This window comes from Montipora foliosa, chromosome 8 (assembly GCF_036669935.1).
Source record: "Montipora foliosa isolate CH-2021 chromosome 8, ASM3666993v2, whole genome shotgun sequence".
Lineage (NCBI taxonomy): Eukaryota > Metazoa > Cnidaria > Anthozoa > Scleractinia > Acroporidae > Montipora > Montipora foliosa.
In genome coordinates this window covers 18349268-18356168 of record NC_090876.1, presented here as the reverse complement: position 1 = coordinate 18356168, position 6901 = coordinate 18349268, and the positions used below count along the sequence as shown (strand labels likewise).

General features: G+C 40.5%; 1 protein-coding gene across 2 annotated transcripts in view; it reads left to right on the top strand.

Annotated features, from left to right (window-relative positions):
• The window catches only part of LOC138012929 (solute carrier family 23 member 2-like), a 19594-nt gene extending 12949 nt beyond the window's left edge, over nucleotides 1–6645 (top strand). Inside the window, exons 9-12 of one of the 2 annotated variants that reach the window (XM_068859863.1) lie at nucleotides 299–455; nucleotides 1274–1527; nucleotides 3692–3965; nucleotides 6001–6645. In XM_068859863.1, coding sequence (XP_068715964.1) covers nucleotides 299–455; nucleotides 1274–1527; nucleotides 3692–3965; nucleotides 6001–6323 — 1008 coding nt within the window. In that variant the 3' untranslated portion in view covers nucleotides 6324–6645. The remainder of the gene's footprint in view (nucleotides 1–298; nucleotides 456–1273; nucleotides 1528–3691; nucleotides 3966–6000) is intronic. The other variant, XM_068859864.1, reaches the window with a different exon arrangement.
• Nucleotides 6646–6901: the final 256 nt, after the last annotated feature.

Below are 6901 nucleotides of genomic sequence, written 5' to 3'. Positions count from 1 at the left end.
TCAAATGCGCTTCACAACCAAGTGATCTATGGGTGAGATCGGACATCAGCATATGCAGGCGCCGCTGGCGGCCGCTGGCAGCCGCTATCAGTCCATGAGCGATCTCACCCAGCACATGAATGAATGAAATGAGACCTGACCACAACACCGGGAGCTCCACGCCCTACAAGGCAAATAAAATGTTGAGGTTTTTGTTGTGTATAGGTTTTCTTCACATCATGGCCGCTCTGTAGCCATCTGTGATATCGTGACTTGGCTTTATGCGACTCCATTTCGTTTTAATATCTGCATTCCTTAGGTGATCTTAGCAATTGCAGTGTCGTGGGTGATTTGTGCCATCATCACTGCTGCAGGAAAATTTCCTTCCGATGAGAGCATTCCTCAGTACTGGGCAAGAACTGACGCCAGGATCCAAGTATTAAAAGAGGCGAAATGGTTCAGATTCCCTTATCCAGGTTAGAATTGGTTTTCAACGATCAGTGATCATATTTTGACCAGAATTTTTTTAAACAAGCAGTTGGCTTTAAGTGGCACTGTAACGGCAGTTTTACCAAAGGATTTTGTCGAGCGAAACTAAAACGCCGCTCCTTCCAGTTAACGTCACCGGCACAGAATTTAAGAACAAGGATTGTGAGAGAGGGCTTACGGTTAAAAGTACTTATACGAGAAGACTTGAAAGTATAATCATTAGTGGATGTAATTGCAAAGGCAGCACGTTTTCCTTAGTTGCGTGGGGTGCTTTTGGCCCACCACGTAAAAAAATGGGCAGAGTTTCGTCGTCTTCGTAGTCTCACATGGTAATTAACCACGTGCTTGTGATTGTCAGTAAAGTTAAGCCCTGTTGGCCGGGGTTTCTACTCTATTGTGTGATCGCAGAGAATTCCTCTTTCGACTCCAGCTACCCAATTTCACAAACGACATAGAAAGGAAATGCTGAGATTCTCATGAGACCAAATCTTCTTTTGAACCTCTAACACTCGGCCGCAGTATTCACTGACAGTTGCAACAAAACTCCACGTTTTATATCAACAACCGCATCCCACGTAAACAGCACTAGGCGTCCTTCGATTTAAGTACCCTGGGTCTTGGTCCGGTCGGAGTCGAACTCACGACCACTCGTACGGTAGTCCGAGGCTCAGCCAGCTGAGCTTACCGTTCGGCGGTTGGATAAAACGGTAAAATGTATCGGCTATACGATGACAGATTTATCTAAACAATCGAAAATATTTTACGTGGTGTCTTAAAACCAATCATAATTTGTGGTTTACTTTAGGCCAGTGGGGACTGCCAACTGTTAGTGCCGCGGGTGTTTTTGGGATGCTCGCGGGTGTGTTGGCCTCCATTATTGAATCCGTTGGAGATTACTACGCATGCGCCAGATTATCAGGAGCTCCTCCACCTCCAAGGCATGCCATTTGTCGTGGAATTGGAATGGAGGGAATCGGCTGTCTCTTGACTGGAGCGCTCGGTACTGGAAATGGAACAACCTCCTACAGTGAAAACATTGGAGCCATTGGTATTACCAAGGTGAATGTTGTCCGAGTTCATTTCTTTCAGAACCGTTTTCGTGACGTCGCTGAGAACAGAGCCGGGAAAGTTATTTTTGTAGCCGTAATTTCCCTGTTTTTTTAGCTGTAGTTGTTATGCGTTCAGATTTCCCTTTTGCCAATTTCACTTCACGTACACGAGTTATTTACTGAGAAACTTTTTCTCTGGAAAGCCTTTTAGGGCCTGATTACGCTAGACAATCTTGAAAGGGGCAACTTATGAAAACGGTCGCTCTCCGCCATTTTATTCAGCTCTTTCATTTAGATAAGAGGTAGATTAAAAAAATATTATCATCATCATCTGGATAATACTGCCATTGTAAGCCGGATCAAGGGCAAAATAGCCCTTGGGATTTGGAGGCAGGGATATCAGTTGTTTTGCTCGGTTGACAGTCTAATGGCTCGTCTTAAAGGGATAACCCTCTTCTTAGGTCATCACACTTTTAAATAGTGTCGTCTTAACGACTTTTGGTACGATTGAACCACAGAAAAAAAAGCCATCGTATAAGAATTTTGGTTAGTTATTGACAATTCAGGCTAAGTAGGGTCGTAAAAAGGCTCTTGATTTTTAAAAGAGTGTTTCTTATTGTTTACCAAAAATCCAAGACATGCATAAGTGTGGCACTTATCATTATTACTTAGAGTGGTTTTCAATCGAGTGTCGTAAAACAAATACCAAAGTAATGACTTCGACCAATCACAGCAGGTGTAAACAGCGCAATGAACCAATCCAAATTCGTAGCAATTCCATGTAACTTGCTCAAAGCGCGCCGGGAAAAAAAATCGCGCATGCAAGTAATGATTGGTTTTGGTTTTCCTTTTCATTGGTTGATAGAGCGAGTTTCAATCGAGTGTCGTAAAACCAAAACCAAAGTAATAACTTTGGCCAATCAAAGAGGACGGAGACAATCAGTAAACCAATGAAAACTCGAAGTAATTACGCGTATCCGACACAAAGCGCGGGTAAATGTGCACGCGCGAACCACGATTGGTTTTTGGTTTCACTTCTGATTGGTTAAAAAAGTAGCGCGAGGACTTTGAACCAATCACTTAGTGAAGTAATGCAACACTCAATCGCATAATTACTTTCGACAGTCATTTGAAAACTTCTCTTTCAGGACTAAGTAATCTACAGTATTCATCCTGCATAATTATGCCAATTTTTCAAATTCAACGTAAGAATTGGATCACCACAGAGTTGTGGGACAATGTGAAAGGCAATGACTCACTCACTTGCATTGAGGCTGACTATTATAGTGCCAAATTTTGGTCATTGTTCAATGTGGTTGATTCTTTCATTTTAGAGCCTGCTTTTGTTTGCAAGGCTAAACAGGTTTTTATATTTTTGGGTATTTAAGGACAGTTGTCAACTATTGTTATGGCGCATTCGTTCTGTGCATCTCGAGATACTCGGATTTCCTATCGGCGGTGCTTATTAATACACGGATATTTTTGCGTGGTTTAAAACTATGCGGAGAAAACAGAATTTAGTAAGTTCTCTTGGTATCCAAAAAAAAAAAAATGGGGGGTAACCATGCATTTTCCAGAGAAAATTAAGCTTCAATTTGGAAAAGAACGTCATACATTGCTTTGTATTTTAAAGCGTTTTACAAATATTGATTAATTATCTTCGAAAAATGCGTGGTTACCCCCAATTTTCTTTTTGGATTTCAATAACACTTGTTAAGATCTGCTTTTCCCGCATAGACTCAGTAAACCGCGCAAAAGTACCTTTGTATTAGTAGGCACCGTCCTTAAATGGAGGATATGGGCACGTATGTCGAGAAATGCAAGTAATTACATGAACGCCTTATTTTGACATCAAACACAAAGTGTTAAGACTAAGCATTTGCCACCCATTTCCAACAGTAATGTTAGTGTTTAGGTTAGCGTTATTTTTAGAGAAGACCTAAGGGACAATTCGTGAGGCTTAATGAAATCAGCTTGTATCTCTTCGCTTGCAGTTGGACATAAAGGCTGCAGGTCCCTATATGCGGATAATTACTGTATCAATCGCAATGGGATCGCAAACCTTGTATCAATTTTGGGGAAGTGACTGACTTAGACGACCCCAGGAACTTTTGACGACAGCGAAGCAGTCTACTGCGCGGTTTTCTTAGCTCTTGCTTTTCATATCTTTCCAGGTTGGAAGCCTTCGTGTGATCCAGTTCGGTGCTCTTGTCATGATGTTTGTTGGCGTTCTTGGTAAATTTGGTGCGTTATTCGTCAGCATTCCCGATCCGATCGTGGGTGGAGTCTTCATGGTCATGTTCGGAATGATTGCTGCGGTTGGAATCTCTAATTTGCAGTATGCAGACATGAATTCCTCCAGAAACTTGTTCATAGTTGGTTTTTCGATTGTATTTGGATTGGCTCTTCCGTACTACATGAACAGCCACCGTGGTGCAATCGATACAGGTATGCGTAGTGGTTATCAGTCGCATTCAAGCTAAGTTCGAGTTTGCCTGAAAATAGGTCATCTCCACAAACATTTGTAATTTATGAGGCAAAAATCAAAAGAAACAAAACAATAATGATGATAAAAACAACAACCACAATAATAATAATAATAATAATAATAATAATAATAATAATAATAATAATAATAATAATAATAATAATTCTCCAGGTTAGTACAATAGGGAAACAATAAAACGTCACAATTATTCAAGATGGCGGTGCCGTGAAATAAGCTAGTCCAAAGTTAACTTCTGATACAAACACATTTTCCTTTTAATTCGAAACTAATTTTATAGTAAACATAATTTCCTCCAGTTTAAAGTTTTTTTTCTTGTTGGAGTGGCGGTTCCCTTTACACAAAAAGATGTACTAAAAGGGTGTGGTGCCTTTCGCACATGCGGATGATCTGTCAATCAACCGTGGTTGCATACAGAGCTCTGTAATAAGTTGTGCAATAACGAAGCCCCTAATGGCAAGGTGCCGTAATTGATTGGGAGATGTTACTTGTTTTTCTTTTTTTTTTAATCCCCGACCCTTTTCTCAAGCTGGAAATATAGTTTAGGGATTCCGTGCTGTTGCTGTTTGTTGGTCGCCATCATGGATAATCAGTCGTGCTTGAATGAATTCGAACAAAACCAGAGCGTGAAACGACCCCTTCTAAAGTGCATTTTCGTGTTTAATCGAGAAAAACCCCTTCGTAAAAGTGATTCTCCACATTTCTTGACATTTTTCAGTTGTTTTTTTTTTTTGTTGTTGTTGTTGTTGTTCTCCTCGCTTAAAGCCTATCATTGATACGCCACTTTTTCGACAAGACAACTTGAAAAAGGAGAAACATAACCTCCGGTTTTTCTTTTTTGAGTGAAGGTGAAATTGCTTGCGTGTAAATGGATTTTAGCAACTTCGGAAGCGACTGCTCTGTTCGGGAATTTAGAGTTGTAGAAATGTTTTCTATAGCCCTTCGCAAGATGACACTGAACGAGAGATGACAGAAATTTGCAGTTCATGGAAGAGGTCAGCAGGCAATGATAATTTTTTTACTCGAACTCCAAACGTTTGCGTCGTTGATAAGAGAATCCACAACAACTTGACAGAGGGTCTCAATGGGAGGTAGCTCTCACGGCTAACGGTTACCTTATTTTTCGTCACGGCTGACTTATGTTAAAAACAAAAAAAACTGACAATTTCTTTTATAATACTCATATTTCACATGGACATGAACGGCATAAAACTGCTAAAAACAAGGAACGAGCAAGGCTAATCGATTCCAAACTTCTGTGTCTTGGCTTTCGACAGAGAAATGCGCCGCTGCACACGTAAGACTCGGACCCTGGGATAAGAGAGTCATCGTTCCAGAATGGAAGAGGGCTTTAGCACAATACCATATAATCGTGCTGTATTTGCAACACGCATTCAGGACATTTCTTTGCCGTTAACGCGAAACAGCCAAAATTTCCAACAGTAATCGTTCATCCTCCGTCTTTACTATTATAAAAAGATCTCATGGATATACCCACTACGAGTCCCCTAGGTTAAACTCTCATTTCTCGTTTAAGTGCCCATTTCAGTGATTAGGTCTAAACTTTCGTTTATCTTATTGCTATAGCAATATTTAGTTCTAGAAACTGATTTAGAATGGTCATTTTTTTAGAGTTATGGTTGGAGTGTATATCCATGAGATCCTTGCCAAGCCCTTTGTACTAACACAATTACAAGATACTTCACCAAAATTGTACAGCGCGAATGAATTGGAATTATTTCGAAATATAGACGATAGCACGAAATTATATTTTGAAGTGTTTCGTTGACATTTCAGGTGTCTTTACTGCACTCCCTAATATCTTTTCGTCGCAATTCAGGCCGCCATTTTCTTCTCGTGAAATTAGTTTGCAGCGGATGAGTGGAAGCTGGAACAAGCACAGAAAGAGCCGTTATGTTTGTCTTACCTTCGTGACCTGCGATACTCAAATCCATTGTTTTTTTTTTTATTTCATAGGTTATACAGAAATCGACCAGATCCTGACTGTCTTGCTATCAACAAGCATGGCAGTGGGTTGCATTGTCGCCTTGATACTGGACAACACCATCCCGGGCACTGACGAGGAACGAGGGATCAAGACTTGGCGTCAACATTTGTCTTCTGATGTCGGCGAAGAGCAGGGCGAAACTGCTCCCATCGAAGTCTATGATCTGCCATGTGGCCTCAATCGTCTCAGTAAATACAAAGTATCTAAGTATCTTCCTTTCTTGCCGTACAAGGGTTATGAACATAACGTAACGCCGGATATAGAAGCAGTGGATTACAATGGTGTGTTGTAAATAAATCAGGGTTGCTACGACCTCAAGTATGATTTTGGTAAATACCGACATTTTGGAAAACATTTTAAAATGGTGTGACAATTCTCCCAGATAGTCTTGAGGTCAAGGTTGACCCTCTATCAGGGTTGCTACGACCTCAAGTATAATTTTGGACAAATACTAACATTTTGAAAAACATTTAAAAATGGTGTGATAATTCTCCTAGATAGTCTTGAGGTTAAGTTGACCCTCTATATAAATGCATTACAAAAACAAAAGACTAAACAATTAAAACAATGACTAAGACTTAAGAACAATAAAAGCTGCTTACAATACCAAACAATACGAGGGTAAGAGAGCTGTAACATTACTGCAATCATTTGTGACATTGAAAGGTTTCACTTGACTTCAACTAATTTCCTTTCCCGCGCACCTTATTAGAGATGCAATAGATGTCTTATTAACCTCGTTTACTCGGTCCGTACTGTAAGTGACATGAAGTACGGATCCTCGTTTTCGCGCTTCGGCTGTAAATCAACGGAAAGGGCTCGTTCCGTAACTTACAGTACGGACCTCGAACTCGGTTGTAGGTCAAATCT